This window comes from Chrysemys picta, chromosome 2 (assembly GCF_011386835.1).
Source record: "Chrysemys picta bellii isolate R12L10 chromosome 2, ASM1138683v2, whole genome shotgun sequence".
Lineage (NCBI taxonomy): Eukaryota > Metazoa > Chordata > Testudines > Emydidae > Chrysemys > Chrysemys picta.
The window spans coordinates 51,875,843-51,893,668 of NC_088792.1; the positions used below are offsets into that span (position 1 = coordinate 51,875,843).

Genomic DNA, 17,826 nt, shown 5'->3' on the forward strand with positions numbered 1-17,826 from the left:
TTACTTGCAGTTACAAAGTTATTTAGGTAAAAATGTGCTTGCCTTTTTCTATTTAGCAAACACTCATTTCCCTGTTTCCCAACACGACTGTTGCTGCAGCATCAATAAGAGGGCTGAGCTCAGGGACAAGCACATAAAAAACTGTTTGTACATGGACCCCACAGAATGGCTTTTACATCACCACTGTTGGCTTATAATCCACGATAAACAATATTCACCCTATAAATGCAAAATCACAGGATAAATATTTTCAGAATGCCGTGAACTAAAGTACTATTTAGAAAGATACACCCATTCCCAACAACTGTCCAGAACACAGAGATTTTATATATTAATTTTCAAAGCAATCATACTGACTTCAAGTGAAAATTGGGTGATGAACTGGGAAGGATAAAAGTCAACAAAGAAAAATGTCATTTTCAAAACAACAGGATATTCTAAAGAAAGCTGTAAGATAAATTCTTTAAAAAGGAACAAGTTTTATACCTATATAACTATATATAGCATGTTAATATGTAGCTAGATACTCTGCCTTAATTATTACATGTTGGAAACCCTTTTTCTTTCTTTCCCAGCTACACAAAAGATTAGAAGAAAGATGTACACTGTGCGTTTTGTAGAAGAGGATTTCTGGAGCATGCAGTGCAGTATTACTTTAAAAACGTGTTAGTATTTATGCATTTAGGTTATTTGTATGATACACACTACAATTTTTAGAAGAAGAGTAAACAGAAATCATTTTTTGAAAGTTACTCCACAAACCACGTAATGCTGCCAAACCATGTAATGCTGCCAAGAGCGTGAGAACTAACCTCAGGGCAGACTGTTAGGAACCAGGGCAGAAACCCCAAATTGGTTGTGAGCACTATACTTAGATTTCACCAACCAATTAACAAATGTAAATTCCTGAGGCACTCCAACTACCTTAACATGGAGTCACAGACAGTCCCTTTGGGTACTCCGATCTATCTCACCACCAAGGTGAGGGTACTTTTGTGATAGATGGTCCATCATAGTAATATTTAGGTTACTCCCAATCCCAAAGGACCAGCCACTTACTCTGGGTCAATGGCAAGTCATGACAAAGACTATGCATGTAACCAACCCAATAATACACTATATAAAGAGTTATTAAACTGGAAAAGGAAACGAGAGAGTTATTTACAAGCTTGAAGTAGGTAAACATAGATACACAAGTGAGTTACAATCTTAAGTTTCAAAAGGAAATAGAAGCTTCTATCAGCAGCAAGCTTTACAAGTCCTTTAGGGCTAACCCAGACTAAGCACCTGGGGATCTCTTGTTTATGCCTAGAAACATTCCCCCACCATCCCCAGAGTCCACGCAGCAGAGATATCAAATGCCTTTTGTTTAGGGTTTTTATCCCCCTTCAGCCACAAGCTCTGAGCTGCAAACTCAGCTGATGGGAGGAGTCCACTTATATGACTCATTTTCATGGGGAGGAGGCAGAACAAGAACAAAAGTTTTTTGTCCTCTTGTTGACGGGGGAAAAAAATGTAAAAAGCCAATGAATATCTTATATTTACATAGCAATTTTCAACCAGCATTCAAAAGGCTTGACAGACTATGATCATTCTATCTACAGATGTTCTGTGGCATAAGCCCTACACAACAATTTGAATAAAGAATTTATCCAAATTAAAATTACAGGAGGAACAAATAGGTATAAAATAATTTTCCAAGTTTTAGCAACCTTAGGGTAAAACCTTGTCCCACTAAAGCAATAGAAAAATTCCCATTGCCTTCGGTGGGGACCAGGATTTCACCCCAATATTTTGAGAGCAGGTGAAAAATCATTTGTTTAGCTTCCCCATTCCATTGCTGAGAACTTTTACCACCAATCACCACAATGATGATATTTTATAGGCCTCCATAAACATATTTTCTTTTAATATTCTGCTAATTCAGCAGCAACATTTTAACACTTTTCCAGTGCTCTGCTGTTTTGCATAGTGAAAAACTATAAAATCTTATTTAGTAAGCAAAATACTGCTGAGGTGAGGTTGGCTGGTTTGTTGGTTTAAAAAAACAAAAACAAAAACAAAAAAACACATTTAACTGCAGTGGATATCAAAGAGTGCAGTACTCCCATCCCCGCCCCACACACAACCTGCATATGAGATTAGACACATAAATACAAAGTATGGTACACATACATATGTACATACAAACACACAGACTTGATCCCATTATCAGATTTTCAGAGAGATTTCAGTCATTAATGTCTATTGTAAATTCATTACAAACCTCTAGTTTTGCATCCAGGTCTGCATCTGAAGCCACAACATGTTCATCTTCCTTCTTTCCTGTGACTTTAATAAGGGTTTGTTTTGTTTTCCAATATTTCTGCTGCATTTTATTGACCACAGATTTTTCCTGGCTTTGAGCATACTGGTCATAAAATTCCCTTGAATAACTGCTGAAACATTTAAGAAACAAAATTACAATGCTTGATTAAATAAAAAGAATGAGGCTTTTAAAAAAAATCTTTCAAACATTTTATTAGATTTTTAAGGAGTATCAAGAAAAAGAGGAAAAAGGATATATATCTATATTCTTTATCTGTGAAACTATATAAAACTACTAATTATGAACAAATACTTGTGGTTATGAATAAAAACCTTAGACTTGAACATTTCTGCACTTTGCAATGGTCAAATCCTAAACCTGAAGTTGTCGTTAATGCTCATCACTACCAAATATGCAGCAAATTCTCTAATTCCTTTTAGCCAAAAGAAATACTAGCATCACAATATATTCATGAATGTTTCCAGTCTTATTTTTGGAAGCATTTAAACCACTTCCAATTTGAATGTCGTAAATTGGTAGTGTTGCCCATTATCAATATACCTCTACCCCGATATAACGCGACCCGATATAACACGAATTCGGATATAACGCGGTAAAGCAGTGCTCCACAGGGGCGGGGCTGCACACTCCAGTGGATCAAAGCAAGTTCAATATAACACGGTTTCACCTATAACACAGTAAGATTTTTTGGCTCCCGAAGACAGTGTTATATCGGGGTAGAGGTGTATTTAGTAGTGAAGAATTCTTCAGTATTATAGCGTGATTTATCGCAGATATGATCAATAAAAACACAAACTGAGACATTACTTGTTCTGTAATGGTTTTTTGATTCATATATTGGGAGATATTTAAGGTGAAATCCTGGCCCCACTCAAGGGCTGCAGTAGAAAACTGTCATTGTCTTCAATAGGTCCAGGATTTCACCCTGAATGTCAATCTTGTACGTGAACAGATTGCAACTCAATGTGTCGAAAAGCAAGCAACAGTACCCCATCCTGCTCAATTTGCCAAGCACAAGACAAAGTCTGACACTCCAATTCTATACAGTACAAAGTCTAGAAGCAGGAAAAATGGATGATGCTTGATTGTATGCAACATGTACACTTTTCCCAGATTATTTTCCATCGGGGGATGATTCTGCATCTCTTTTCTAAACTTACTGAAGTTGCAGATGAAATAGAAATTGCATCCTCCTACAATTCCTTTAACCATATAAGCTGCAGAAAATTTAGCTTCTCAATATAACACTGATATGTCTGATGAACAGTTAATTATTAACTTCTGTGAAAATGGAATCCCTAACCCGTAAATAACTGAAAAACTGCATTAATTTTGCAAATGTTTAAAAGCAATGCGTTTGCTAATATTAAAATTATGTCAAATTATTATTCTAGAAGAATTTCAAGAGATTGAATACTTGTTCAAAAATAAAATAAAATAAAACATGAAGGCTTAGTTATGCCCCTACATGGTTCATAGCCACATAAGGTTTATACTCGCTAGGAAATTTAATTGTATGACATAACTATATTATTTGATTCAATTGTTTTTTAAAATGTATAACACAAAGCACTTTTTTTGTCTCTCACAAAAATATTTACAGTAGAGAAATTCAAGCATCTTATTCAACCTAAACACTGACTTCTAAGATTTGATTGCAGATCCCAAAGTAAAAATAAGGTTTTTCAGTTACTTTTTTGCTGCTGCACAAAATACCCAGTATATGCAAAAATATGCCAAATCCAATTTCATGTGCAACTCTTTGTAAACTAATTGCATACATATTAACAAGGGATAGCACATTAAGTCAGGTGAAATGTGTAGTATATTTTATGATGCAGCAAATATCAATTAAAGTTTTAATCCTATTATTAAAAAGAGGATCCAAAGAATCCCCATCATGAAGTTAAGAATTTTCCAGACAGATCTCTTTAGAGAACCAGGGTCTTAATTCTCAAAGTAAGTCAGCTTTTATCTATAACAAAAGTGACAATGTCCCTTAAAATTATTCAAAATAGAAATATCAAAATCACTTCAAGGAAAAATGTAAAATTAAATTAAACACCCCCACACACTCATGAAAACAAACATTTTCAAAACATATATTTTATTAAAAGGACTTAATGGGAAATGAAAGTTTATAATTCATGTTTTGCAATATCTCAAGTCTCAGACCTGCACTGTGGTCAGAACAGGCAGTCTATTGTGCCTCACTAAAGTCAATGAGGCAGTACCTGGGCAGATCAAAACATAGGATCAAGGCCCCAGTGTTTCAGCTTACATTCCTACTTCCTTTGAAGTCAAGGGGAATTCAATGGGTGCACAGTTGGGCTACAAATGTCATATAACAAAAAGGAAAATTGATTTAAAAAGAATGATAGATTTAAAGAATTTTTAGATAATAGCCAAATTTTGAAGAAATCAGGGGAATATAACCCCTTATCAATTTCTTAAGTACAATGGGAAAACTACATTTTTAAATTGAACTTTGAGAAAAAAAAATTACTCCTGTTTATGCATGAGATTTGATCATAATTTTTAAAGTGTACCTTATATGAGGAATTGAGTGTTGCCCGTATATTCTGTAGATAGGATAACTGAATAGAAAAAGCCTCTGTACTACAGGACACTGTTTTTGTGAATAACTTTATTCAGTACTGTAAACGGTCAACCTGGGTTTTTATACAGTGAATAATCATGAACATATGTTTAAATTTTACTATCATTTAACAAAACCTAACAACAATTATAACTAAAGAAGTATCTACTTTAGTCATAAAGTTAAATGATGTGGATAAATCCAACTCTGTTTGTAAAACAGAAGATTAATAACTAACATATTGGTTTTTCCATTACTTGATTACATGGCAGTCAGTTTCTTTTTCCAATCTGTCCTTACTGGGGATTTTATGCCAAAGATTGGATGACAAAACATAAAAAGTGTGGTAAGTATAGACAGCAACACTTCAGCATGTGTCTTCTAATTTTATTAGTGCGACAGGTTAAAAATATAAAATTACTTACTACTTATGGCCATCCATGTTTCTTTATTTTCTTCAGACACTTAGAACTAAAAAAAAAAAAAAAAAAAGACCATTAAAATTGAATTTAAAATAAAACTGAAGTAAGCTCAAGGTAGATATCCAACCATATATACATGTTAAGTATTATGTTTACAACATCCTTCTTTCCATATTGTCCCAAAATATTTCACAAGCTATGGACCAAATGCTGCACTCATGTACACACATGGAACTCTCATTCAAGTCAATGGGGATCACATAGAATGATAAAAACGTAGGGCTGAAAGGAACCTCGAGAAGTCACCAAGTCCAGCCTCCTGTGCTGGAGGCAGGACCAAGAAAACCTAGACCATACATGACAGGTGTTTTTCTAACTTGTTCTTAAAAACCTCCAATGATGGGGATTCCACAACATTCCTTGAAAGCCTATTCCAGAGCTTAACTACCCTTATGGTTAGAAAGTTTTTCCTAATATATAACCTAAATTTCCATTGATGCAGAGTAAATCCATTACTTCTTGTCCTACCTTCAATGGACATGCAGAACAACTGATCATTGCCCTCTTTATAATAGCGCTTAACACTAGGGATGTAAATACCATTTAAAAAGTTAACCATTTAAAGCATTAAAAATATGTTGTTTAAATGGTTAACCGATTAAGCGGCTGGGGCTGATACCACCGGCCAGCACAGCTGGCGCTGGGACCGCTCCGAGAGAGAGATTAGACAAGAAGCTGGGAGGAGGAAAATAAAGCTGGCTGGGCAAAGAGACTGGGCCTGGTTGTGGGGAGATTGAGACTGAGACAGCATGCCCGGTGGGGAAGACTAGGACTGGCTGGTCAAGGAGACTGGAATCAGTAGTCTGAGGAGTGGCTATTGGGACTGGGACGAAAAGCCAGGGGTGAGAAAGAGACGGGACTGGGACAAGGGCAGGTTGGTGGGGACTGGGCAAAAAGAGTCTGTGCCCACTAGAACACACTCTCCCCTCCAGAGGCTGAAATGGAACCCAAGATTTTTGAGTCTCACCATGCTGCTGCTATCAGCAAATATCTGTGAAACCCACTGGCAAAGTATGTCTCATCCCCCTTGAATGCTCATCCACGTAAAGGATGGCAATCTACTGCTGCAATCAGTTACTGTGCTCGCTCAAGTGGCAGAGGTCTGTGCAGTGGATCTAAAGGTTCCAGCCCTGTTGATGAAACCCCATGAGTGTCAATATGAGTGCCCAAGAGGGCGGATTAGCCCTTTTAGCCACACCACTGCACTGGGAGCTCAGACTTAGCTGATTATCCACCATAACCCCCAAGTATTTTTCCAAGTGTCTGCTTCCCTGGAGAGAGTTCCCCATCCTGTAAGGCTGGTCTGGATTGTTTGTTCCTACATCTCTGACTTTACATTTGGCCATACTGAAACACATTGTTTGATTTCATCCAGCCTACCAAGCGATTCATATTGCTTTGTATCAGGGACCTGTCCTCTTCATTACTTACCACTTACCCAATCTCTGTGTCATCTGCAAACTTTATCTGGGGTGGTTTTGTTTTCTTCCAGGTCATTGATAAAAATGTTAGATAGCATCGGACCAGAACAGATCCCTGCAGGACGCACAAGAAGCGAACCCATTCAACGATGATTCCCCATTTACAATTATATTGAGACATAACATAAGAACATAAAAATGGCCATATGGAGTCAAAACAATGTTCCATCTAGCCCAGTATCCGGTCTTCCAACATTGGTCAATGCCAGGTGCTTCAAAAGGCAATTAACAGAACAGGGCAATCCATCAAGTTATCCATCCCCTATAGTCCAGTCCCAGCATCTGGCAGCTAGTATACACCAAATAAATCAAGTTAATCTCAACTTTCAGAAAAGTGAGTACGTTAATATCTGAACATCATTAATAAGAAAAAATATATTGCTGGCTTCTCTGCATTATCTAGATTTGACACCCAACAATCTGTATTTTGACATCAAGCAGGACATAATTTGCTTAATTTGATATCTTCATGTAAAGCAAAAGTGCATATTTAAAAAGTTATTTGTATGCAGTAAGGGGCAAATCCAGACCCCAGCATCTGGCTAAGTAAAGTGGATATGTACCTACGGAAAAATAAAACTTCCATTCCAATTCCTATCCCCATTCGTGTTGTAGGTATGGAGCTATTCTGCAGAGATTATTCCAGTCAATGGCTGCAAGTAATCTACAGGGGAGCCTTTACACAGCCCTGTTCTGCAGGGGTTGAACAGGAGGATCCACACCAAGGTGTACCTCACCAGCCCACCTATCTCTCACAAGTAGACCTTCTGCTTCCAGTATGCACCAGTACCGCTATAATGATGCTGCAGCACAGGAGGCCTTGACAACTGATGGCCAATTCAATGCCAATTCAAGATCATGGTCATGGTCTTCAAAGCGAGCAACAGTTCAGGACCCAGCTAAAGCAGGGGCTTCCTCTTCATCCATGTCCCAGAGGAGAACAACTGACTTGGTGGGTCAATTCAGCTAACAAAACCAAGAGTGCATGGGAGCTGCAGATAAAGAGATCTTGGTTGAAGAGCTCATCTGGATAATGAATTACCAAAGGGAATTTGATTAAGACAAAGTCTCACTATACTTTTACAATTCACTGCAAGGCCCATCTGTAATCCAAGTGTTTTAAAATACACAATCCACCCAGGCAGAGATTCCTAGAATCAGGAAATGGTAATGAGAAGAAAACCCTATGAAGTCACTATGAATGTCAGCCTGCAGATAAATTTAGTTATTCAAAGGAGACACACTACAGTGATATAAAAAGAACTAAGATTAATACATCAAATGACATGTTCTCTTGGGAAGTATCTAGAAATAACATATGTGGACAGCATGAAATGTGGAGAAGAATCCAGCAAACCCTACCTTTATTTTAAGGTATTGTGTGAAAACAGGAGATGAATTCACACTCCTGGTAATACCTAACCTCTCCACCAGCCTCTCGGTTATCATACACTCATGGTTCCTGATCTGATATGACCCTGCAAGCACTAAGGATCTTCCATTCCCATTGAACTGCCTCCTCATCTGCATTTTAAACCAATTATCATATTACTTTAGTCCTTCCTTATCTGCATTTTAAATAATCAATTATCTAGACACATTTTTAGCCAGCTGCATAGCAAAGAGAAATTAATTGTACCTGTTCTAAGTAGAAATAGTGTCAATCTTGCAAGTACACTATTTTGTAACAAAGCAAGCAGCACTGTAGTACCAGTAATAAAATACAAGCTTTAAGCAAGTTCTATTTTTAAGATACATAAGAATTATGGACTCCTTCCCTGCAGGAGGAGCTAAAGGGGAGGAAATCTCTGCAAGGTTCCTCTCATGGAGATTTGTCCCGGATTGTTCCGTTGGGAAACCAGGGCTGTCTACGTGGAGGTTCTGTGCCTCTGCACCAGCTATGTGTCCCTGGCATTCCCCTCCACAATTCCCTGAAAGCATGTTTCCATAAAAATCAAATAACTATGGCTTCTGCAGTCAAGAGGATCCTCACTGCAAGTGGGGGTGGTAGGGATGTAGAAAGGACAGAGCGCATTCCCTTTAGTCTGCCCATGAACTTGCATAACCAACAGGTCAGGGGATAACTGACACATGTCTTGTTGGTTCTATTTTGTTATTTTCCCAAGCAGCGTAAGGAATACAGAGCTGCCTGTTTGGCTTGTATTAGTGATGTAAATCAACCATTGTAAGAAGAAAAACAGAACCATGAGCTCAGCTTGCTATGTACGTACAGAATGAATGACTGTTTCAAAATACAACGACCCAATCCTGCAATCTGATCCCTGTGGGAAGAACCATAGGCCCATGCAGAGCCCACTGAAGCCAGCGTGGATCATCTTGCAGGACTGAGAACTAAATTTTTAAATCTCCACATCTCCTAATGATTTGGGATCTTAAACAATACTTTTACACCCTATATAAAAACATTGCCATAAGACCTGTATTTCCATGCAAAGTTTTTTCCCCTTTAGCATTACACATTTTGTTCACTATTGGGAAAGGAAAACAATAAATAAATAACCCATTCAATTTACTTTGGATATCTGACATGTCAGAATAGTCTTGAACTGTTTAGCCTGCCAACTTTAACCTTCATGAGGGATACTGTATTATATCATGTCTCAGAGGAATGTCACTAAGGGAGAGACTATATTTTGCTGGCAATAACATCTAAATAGTAAGAGTTTTTACTGCTATAAAGAAAAAAATGGAATAATGCTGTCTTGAAAGGTTTACCAAATGTTCCTGTTCTTCAGAAGAAGCAGCACAACATTTTTCATTTATACTTCATACAGAATTTAATTTAAGGAAAGATTCTATACAAGAGAAATTATTCCTCAAACAATATATAACAAAAATCAGCTAGAATTGATCTAGAATTCTTAGCTGTTATATTTATATGCAAACCAGCATTTCAGTGTTTTCTCTTGGGCTTTCCTACAGTACCTATCACCATAGTACCTAAGGCCCTGGTCCTGCATACACACCCATGCTCAGCTTTAAGCACATAAAAAGTTCAAGTTAATGAGACTACTCATCCATGTGCTTATTTTGCATGCAAGTGTATGAAGGATTAGTGCCTAATTGCTGAAACTGGCTCCTTTTCTGACCACCTTTGGTCTAGCTTATCAGAAACAGAGATGCATAACTAAACCCCATATTCTTACAGTTTACCCTCAGCTTTGCAGGAAAAAAAGATTGCAACTACTTCCTTTTAAAAAAAAAAAAAAAAGAGAGAGAGAGAGAGAGAGAGAGAGAGAGAGATGTTGCTTCATTAGAAGTAAAGCTGAAGGAGGGAATGAGTTCAGGAGCGAGGATCAGGAAATAACAGGCGCTCTTATCGAAAATAGACCCTTTTTTTCCTGGCTGCTTTTACAAATACATCTTATTCTGTTATGTCTTAGAAATACCACAATCATCTCAGAATAGAGGGGTCTCAGGGAGATTCTGTAGAACTGCTCTATACATTATAGGAATTTTCTCCTCATCCATACCCAGTACTGGGGACAAGAACTTCCCCAGGAAGCCCACTGGGACCACTTCCCTCTTCCACTCTAGGTATTACTGGGATATATATTTATTATTTTGCATATAATTTCCCACCATTTCTAGTTCCCCCCCCCCCCCCTCAGGCTTTTGAGGCACAAGTGGCAAAATTTCATATAATCTCATATAAATTCCACCCCACCCTCCCAAATTTTTTTTGGTTGATTTTCTACAACTTTGAATTGATTATCTGCCACATCTAGTTTTGTTGTTAAAATTTTCTCCTTTTGTCTCTGAAGTAGTAAAAGGCTGAGCTGATCCATTTTGTGACTAATCAATTTTAGGGAAGCCCTAATACTGTGCTCCCTTCTTCTTTTCCTGGGATACTTGGATTGTGGGAAGGACAAATATCACAGTGATAAGTGCAAAGGACCAAACATACATTAGATTGGTGAGACATGTAATTCAAAACCTGGACTCTAGGGAATTTGAAGAAGTCTGGATCACTTAAGTTTATTCACTGGAATTTTATGGCACTGTCTATGATCCTGATCTGCATATGCTTACTACTGGGTTTAGTATTCACTAATTTGATTGCATTGGCCTCGTTAGCACTACAAAAGTAATTTTCCCTCTCTTGATATTCACCCCTTCTTGTCAACTGTTGAGAACAGGCCACTTCCACCTTAATCAAATTGGCTTTGTTAGCACTGACCCCCCCACCCACTTGATAAGGCAACTCCCATCTTTTCATGTGCTCTGATATATATACTGCTTACTGTATTTTTCATCCATGCATCTGATGAAGTGGGTTTTAGCCCACGAAAGCTTATGCCCAAATAAATGTGTTAGTCTGTAAGATGTCACAAGGACTCCTCATTGTTTTTACCATTAATAATGTATGTGCTTGAGGACTATCTTTTGTATTACTAAAAGCATCAGTCCCTCTTTCATTCAGCTTTAAATCCTCAGTAAGGGCTTGTCTACACAGGGAAATTAATTGTAATTGCTATTGTGGAATAAGCTATAAAAGTCACTTCATTCCAGAATTCATAGATGTATAGCTCATAAAGCTAGAAGGAACCCTTGTGACCACCTAATCTGACTTCCTACATTACACAGGCCATAGAACTTCTTTAAATTAATTCCTGTTTGAATAATTGAAAGTACACTAATTACTGAGGAATGATGTGCCTTAATCCAGAATAGAGTGTCCACACAGGGAACTGGTCCAGAATACTTACTGAAGAACAGCTTATTCTAATCAATTTCCTTGTGTAAACAAGCCCTTACTGAATGTAGTAACCAGGGGTCTATTTCCTCTGTGGACGCTCTATCCTTTAGGGTACACCATCTACCATTGCTATTGCTGGGTGCCACCCTTCCCCTTCCCACGCCAATAAATACATTTTAATTCACACTTAAATGCTACGTGTTTCTCTGTAGCAAATGTCAACCCAACTGCATATTACTCCTACATTATGTCTGTAAGAAGAAGAGTTTAATTCCTAAACAGAAGCGCCTCATTTTTTTGGTTGGCAGAACTGGGAAACATTGGAGATTGTGTGTGTTGGACTGCAGGGGGAAGTGGAAATTTGGCACTATGTCAAAGTGATCTCTATTTTTCAATTTTCATAGACATTTTTGGTCCCTGCACAACTGCAAGGTCCACTTCAAGTGTCAAAATTCTTCTTTAAATACAAATGATTGTAACCAAGGTTGTGCTGATGCAATCTCTCGGGTAACTCCAGTGTTCTCCTCACAAATGCCAAATCTGATTATGCTGTACTATGTGCTGTATGCCTGACAAATTTTGTGTTACAATAACAATTATAAGATTGCAAAAGAGTGCTTCAGAATTCTTAAGTTTATTTTTTACTCACAAATTTAAATTTAAACATTTTAAAGTGTTGTCTTTTTTTCCAAAACCTAAAATTCCATGTTCCAAGGCATGGAACATTTTTACAGCAGAATTACACAGCCCTGGAAACAGTGGTTTATCTCAGTAACACCGATTAGAGTGTTATATGTAGACATCACACTCTCTAGTGTAACAAAGTATTTCAAACGTAAGTGCAGGCATATTCAATTGGCAACAGAATCATGTGCAAACAATCGTCTTTTCTAGGTAATAATTAACTTTCACAGAGCATAATGTACACCATACAAGGTTAATACAGCACATTAAATTGATATTTCAGTCTAAAATGATATTAACTTTGCAATTGCTGCAAGTGAAATAGTCCCTGCACAAAAACCCAGTACGTAATATCCCTTTGCCCTTTTACAGCACCTTTTATTTGAAGAGTTCAAAGCACTTCTAAAATATACATGAAAGCCTAACATGACCCTGGGATGGAGGCAGGTAAGTATCCATTTTGGAGATGAACATACTGAGAACAAAAAATTCAGTGTCTTGTCCAACTTCATTCTGCACGTCTATGACGGAGCTGGGAATAAAGCTCAGTCCTTCAATTAAGTACATTTAAGAACCTCTTTAATCTCTCTGAAATGGCTATATAACATTCTTTAATAATAGATTTTAGCACTCTAAAATTAAACAAAACAAAATCTATGCCAAGTAGAATAAATTAGAAAGTAATCAAATATTATTATGGTATTTTCTTTATGCAGAGCACCTGCCTTCGTTTAGACTATCATAATAGTTTTGGCGATTCTTTGCTATATCTCAGCTTTAACCATACTAGAATAATATTTTATATAATGAAGTTTTTACTTTTCTAGAACATTGTTCTATTAGAAAGTGAGCTTATTCACAAACTGAGTTGGCAAGTCTCTTCCATTATCTGGTATGTCAAAGAAAGATAGATATTGCTATAATAGATCAGATCAAGGCTCAACTGGTCAGATATCCTATTTCCAGCAGTGCTTATTACTCAACATATCTAATTTAAATTCTTACCCCCACTCGTCAATGAAGCAAGATGCATAATACTATTGCTGTACATGGGGGGAGGGAGGGGGAATATTCCTCTCTGAACCCCTTCAGCTGGTCAGCTTGCACTCTGATCCATGAGGTCTGATTAACCATATGCACGGCATCAGCAATATACAATGATCCTGTTTCACCTTGGAGTCAACACTCCAGACCAACACAGACTGGTTGTGCTTGAAAGTTAACCTTTGTACTATAGTTTTCAATGAAACACCAATGGGGTCTGTAATTAGCTCCACTACAGGAGTCATCTCTACTGAAGGTACGGGCAAGAGTGACTTGAATGTTATTATAACGACCTGTAACAGATAATTCCCAAGATCTACAGTAACTGATTGCATAAGAGACTCACTTTACCACAGCTAGTAACAGCTACAAAACAATTGTTGTGAAATCACAATTACTAGGCAGTGTAGAAAAGTAAGAATGTTCTTCCAATGTTCCTGGCTTCCAGTTTTTCCTTATTTATAATGCTTTTGCATAATTCTGCAAAGTTTAACCTTGAAAATACTACACAAATTAAACAGTGGCAAAACATTTTGAACAACCAACTGCTTTACTGCTATGCTGATGGAAGAGGCATTTAAGAAAATATAAATGACACTTTGATGCCATTTCCTGACTTTTTGTTTTGAAGACTGACTCATGGAGTAGTAGGTTTTCCTGCCAACTTAAACAACAGCTTTCAACACTAGGTTAGAGGGTAAAAAGTATGTGCAATTATTCAAACTTTTTTGGTAGTATTACTTGGGAATTCATCAGAACAGTTCAGGGTTGGGACTGTGAAGCACATATAATGTATAGATAGCAGTACAATATAGTTAGCTTTAAAAGAAAAGAGGAAAAGCTTGTTTTTAAAGTAACACAGATCCCCACCCCACAGTCTTTACTCAGGCAAAACTCCCATTGACTTCAGCAGGCTGGGCTCAGAGTCTACACTAGACCAATATTTTTTACTCTTTTCCATAACATGACCCTATATTTCAAAGAAAAAATCGTTTCTGGACCCAATCTTTTTCCCATCTAGCCATAAATGACCTCCCTAGACCTGTTCCCTCCCTAGACCATCCCCAGTGGAGGATGCAATCCCCATGTTGAGAACCAATGCAATATATCAGTTTCACTAAAAGCCATCACCCAATAGTGCAGTAATAGAAAACTTGTGCAGCTCTAATGTAGACAAGGCGTTGGCAGCATTTTAACCATCATATTGCCTTCACATACGGCTTGTCTACCTGGAAAATTTTTACTTGTTATGCCAATACAGTTAACAGTGGCTTTCTTTGGTTTAGCTTAAACCTTTTCCTCAATGCCATAAGCTAAAATTGAAAAAAGGCAATCATACCAGGATACAAGTGTCCACACAATGGGTTATGATGGTGTAACTATATCTGTTAAGATTCACATATTAATGCCTACACCGGGAAATTCAGTATACAGGGTCATAGTCTATACAACAAAGTGATAAAAAACAGTGGAGCTGCCAGTGCCTTGCCTATACAAGAGCCCTCACCATTGCTACCACCAATAGGAAACATTGGGGGAAAGATTGGCATTACACGAGGTCTGAGTTAAGGATTCAAGAATCCAACACACAGTTTGCTTGGCCTGATGTTGTGAGAAAGTGATCAAACAGTTCTGGGAGATGTCGCTTTCATCTGATACCAACAGCTGACTGCCCCTGCAGGCAGAACCAGGGAACTAAGCTCACTTCAGAGAAGCCTGCCCTGGAGGAAAAAAACTTGGTACCTGGGCCTTTTCAGCCCATAATTTGTACATACAGCTTCACACTTTCAACACACCCCACATCCACCAGGAAACCAAGACCTGGGAGAAGATAACAGAGGTAAACAAGGGGAAAAGAACAGCAGGGGCTGCACATGACTACCAAAGATGACATATCAACAAGGCATTTCAGCTACTAAAGATTCAGCCTTCCCCTTTCCAATACATCCAGAGAACCATAGGAGATAAAAATATTCTGGAAACTAAAGGCCAGATTCTGATTTATGTCCGTGAAACTGAAATCAGGTCCTAATCCATTGAAACCAAATAGAACCATAATCTCTGCTGGATCAGAATGAGAGACAGACTATTAGCACTAAATGAGAGAGTTCAGAACAGAACACTTATTTCATTTACATATATAAATACACTTACAATATATATTTACATAAATAAATACCTGTGTCAGTATATCAATGAGTTAAATAGCATGCTGCTCACATGCTCATTGAAGGGACCCTGACAGTTTACAGTAAGACTAAATCGTGCGCTTTAAAAAAACCACACCAAGGTACTATATGCATGCTGTTCACATGCTAATTTAAAGGACACAGCAGACAAATCTATGATTTGTAAAACTAAGCTTTTTATAATATTAACACTTCATTAGAAATATTTTCATGCTTTTTAAAATCCCAGTGGAACCAGTTTTGTTGGGCTGTAGCCATTTCACTACCTGGTCAGCAGCCCAAACAGAGCAATATGCACAATAATAGAAAAAAAAGGAAAACCCACTATCAACCTGGGGGAAAACAGCCATTGCATTTTCTTCATCCAAGTTCAGGAAAATGCAAAAAGTGAACACACAGAAAAAAACAGTAAAAAGTTCATTTGATTTTTAAATTTCTTTCCATTTTAATCTGTGGGGTCAGTGGCAACACAGAGAAGGATTTTTAATAGTTTTAACTGGACATTTCCCCCTGTTGCCATGTCTGCCCATTTTCCAAAGGCCAGTGGCTGGAGGGGATGAGTGCGGGGAGGGGAAGGAGCCAGAGAGACATGGATAAACTGCATATGAACCCAGGGATGTACCCGAATGGCAAAGGGGGGGGGGAGATGGAGGGGGACAGGTGCCATTTTGTAACCTGGAAATTTTGCACAGGCAAAGCCCATTAGGAGTCACAATCCAGCCTCAGCCACATCTGGCTCTACACCCCCACCTGGGGCGCATCAGTGCCCCATGCCCACCCCTCCCCCAGCAAGAGAGGCGAAGGATCCCACCCGAGGGAGACGTGGTGCCTGCCCAGCATGCCCACCCCGCAGCCCTGCCCGGCCCTTAGGCGCCTCGGCCCGGGCACCAGCTGCCTGAGGAGAAACCTGCTCTTCCAGGCAGGCCCAGCACCGAGAAGCCGCGATTCCCCTCCCCCCGCCCCCGGGGCCTCCCCGGCTGCGCTCACCTTCTCCGGGGATGCGGAAGGCGCGGCCGCCCCGTGCTGGACGCAGAGGGCTCTGCGCGCCCCGCTCCCCGCGCGGCCCCTCTTCGCCGGGGCGCCCCCCACAGCCCGCGCCGGGGCCTGCTGAGCTGCTGCCGCCCCAGGTGTTCCAGCCCCGCCAGCGTCACAATGCCGAACGCAGGCTCCTCCGCCGGGGAGACCGGCCCCGAGCAGGGCGGAGCCTCCGTCACCTACATCCTCCTCCCCGCCCCCGGCTCCGGCCCTCGGGAGCGTTGCCCTGGCGCGAACCCGGGGCGAGCGGGCCCTATTGTCCCCAGTTCCGTGCCTGGCACCTCCCTGGGATTGTCCGCGCCAGGCTGACACTCACCCCTGCCCCTTTGTCTGCCCCGGGCTGGCTGAATTCTGTACTGGAGGCAATACATGAAATTCTCTCCTCCCCCCACCCCCCCGGAATCAGGAAGCCTCTGTGTGCTGGGAGGCAGGGCGACCTAGTGGGTACAGAGCGGCGAGGAAGGAATGGACAGCAGGGGCTGGATCCAGCTCCCATGAAAGTCAAGTGAGAGCCTGGCCATTGACTTCCAGCCAGAGAGTTGGAGCAGCCCCCATGAGTCTTCATACCTCTAGTAGTATTGCCAATATCAGATGAAAAATCATGAGTCAGCTCCCCCAAAATCATAAAACTGCCCCCAAAAAACCATGAGATTTTTTACAAAGATTATATTGTCTTTTTTAGGTCAGTCTCTGGGTTTTTGAACTCCCTCTGCCCATCCCCAGGGTATATGCATGTGACAATTAGTGTTTCCCATTCTCGCACAGTTACTGGATAAGGTAACTTTGGCCTCTGCTCCAGGAGCTCTCACCTCCACATCTGCTTGATTCTTGCCCAGCAATTAATCCTGTCCTCCAGTCCCCCATCAGTTGTGTCCCCACTCAAGCCCCCTCAGTTTAGCCTCCCTACTCCATAGACCCCACCATCCTCAGTTCATCCTCTCAGCACTCACCCCATTGCTCAGAACTCACCATCAGTACAGCCCCTGCATCCTACCAGCCCCCACCCTTCTCACTTCAGTCCCCCTGCAGCACCCAGGCCACAGTTCAGCCCTTCCAGCCTCATTTCTATTCCTCTTAGGGTTCTTCACCCTCCCCAAGCTTGGGGCAGGGGGGCTGCAGTGGGGTCCCCTCTCCTGTTACTCAGGGTTTTCAGAACCCAAAACAGTGGTAACTTAACTGTTTCTCTCCAGGTAGTGTCAGTAATAAATCAATGGGGGCACAGCTCAGCCGTCTGACATATCATGGTACAAACTAGAGTCTTTT

At 39.8% G+C, this 17,826-nt stretch overlaps 1 protein-coding gene across 5 annotated transcripts in view; it reads right to left on the bottom strand.

Annotated features, from left to right (window-relative positions):
• Positions 1–16,656, bottom strand: part of ICA1 (islet cell autoantigen 1) — a 93,290-nt gene extending 76,634 nt beyond the window's left edge. The window contains exons 1-4 of one of the 5 annotated variants that reach the window (XM_065587034.1): positions 13,301–13,419; positions 5,354–5,399; positions 2,267–2,438; positions 43–219 (exon numbers count right to left, since the gene is read on the bottom strand). Coding sequence is in view for 4 of the 5 variants with exons in the window: in XM_005299878.5 (XP_005299935.1) it covers positions 2,267–2,438; positions 5,354–5,370 (189 nt within the window). In the remaining variant the exon portion in view is untranslated. Of the gene's footprint in view, positions 1–42; positions 220–2,266; positions 2,439–5,353; positions 5,400–13,300; positions 13,493–16,515 lie in introns of those variants that run through there. The other 4 variants (XM_005299879.5, XM_005299878.5, XM_042856769.2 and 1 more) reach the window with 4 other exon arrangements.
• Between the last annotated feature and the right edge of the window lie 1,170 nt (positions 16,657–17,826).